Source organism: Penaeus monodon, chromosome 15 (genome assembly GCF_015228065.2).
Source record: "Penaeus monodon isolate SGIC_2016 chromosome 15, NSTDA_Pmon_1, whole genome shotgun sequence".
NCBI lineage: Eukaryota > Metazoa > Arthropoda > Malacostraca > Decapoda > Penaeidae > Penaeus > Penaeus monodon.
Window position 1 is genome coordinate 15,502,121 of NC_051400.1, and position 974 is coordinate 15,503,094.

At 34.4% G+C, this 974-nt stretch overlaps 1 protein-coding gene across 1 annotated transcript in view; it reads right to left on the reverse strand.

The window, feature by feature from the left end:
- Positions 1-6: 6 nt before the first annotated feature.
- The window catches only part of LOC119581780 (OTU domain-containing protein 3-like), a gene marked incomplete in the record, with an annotated part of 62,630 nt that continues 61,662 nt past the window's right edge, over positions 7-974 (reverse strand). The window contains 1 exon segment of the mRNA XM_037929910.1: positions 7-882. Within this exon segment, the coding sequence (XP_037785838.1) occupies positions 712-882 (171 nt within the window).

Here is a 974-nt window from a genome sequence, read left to right on the forward strand (position 1 = left end):
ATGATTTTTTACTTACCTATATGATATATCCTTCTTCCTTTTACTTTTATGGTTATTTCTGCAAAGGGTATTCACCCTCCCCAAGACCTACAGACCTACAGGCAGATAAACCATCTCAAACACTATCTTGAAGATCCACCAAATAATAAGATTCACAAAATAACAAAAGGCCTGTTTCTATTTGTTTTTCTTAATTGTTTGAATGGGCAGAGATCCTTCATAAACATCTTAAAATAAAGAAACAGTGACTTTTATTTGCACGACTAGTCTTTTTTATTATTTCTTCTTGTTTCCTCTTTTCCTTGTGCAATCATTTCCACACATGACTGCTATGAGCCAAAGGCAAAGCTAAATGAAAAGATGTCTTCATCTACTGCTTTTGTTATCTTTGAAAATCTGTTGCTTGACAGGTATCAATTGAATATGAGATTTAATAAATGCATGTCAACCATCTCAAAAAAAAGTATTTACTATCTTGTTCAAGTTTTGCCCCCCTCCCCTCCCAATAAAGCTTCCAATTTAAATTCTTTAATTTTTTACATCACAATAAACACTGATGTGTCATGCACCATCAGTTAATATAAAGTTATAAAGTAATAATTCATCCATGTAATGTTTTCAATCTGTTTCTTACCATCAGCACTCATAGCTAATGTCTAAATCCTTGTAAAGTATCTAACATCTTTATGTATTGCGTACCATCTACATCACTTAAATACTCAGGCAACCAATGTCTTTGACGATGATAACCTCTGAGTCATCACTGGGGTTTGAGGTCGGGTCATCCGAGTCATAGCTTGCTTGCTGCTGCCTCTTCCTGTCATTTGCTTGTTGTTTCCTCAACTGCTTCTTCAGCTCCTTGCGTTTGGAGTTAGACAAGTGCTGAGGGGATGTGAACTTATTCAGTATATACAAGTGTTCATGTTTCAAGCATATAAATGTGTTTTCAAAATGATATTTATTTTAACATATCC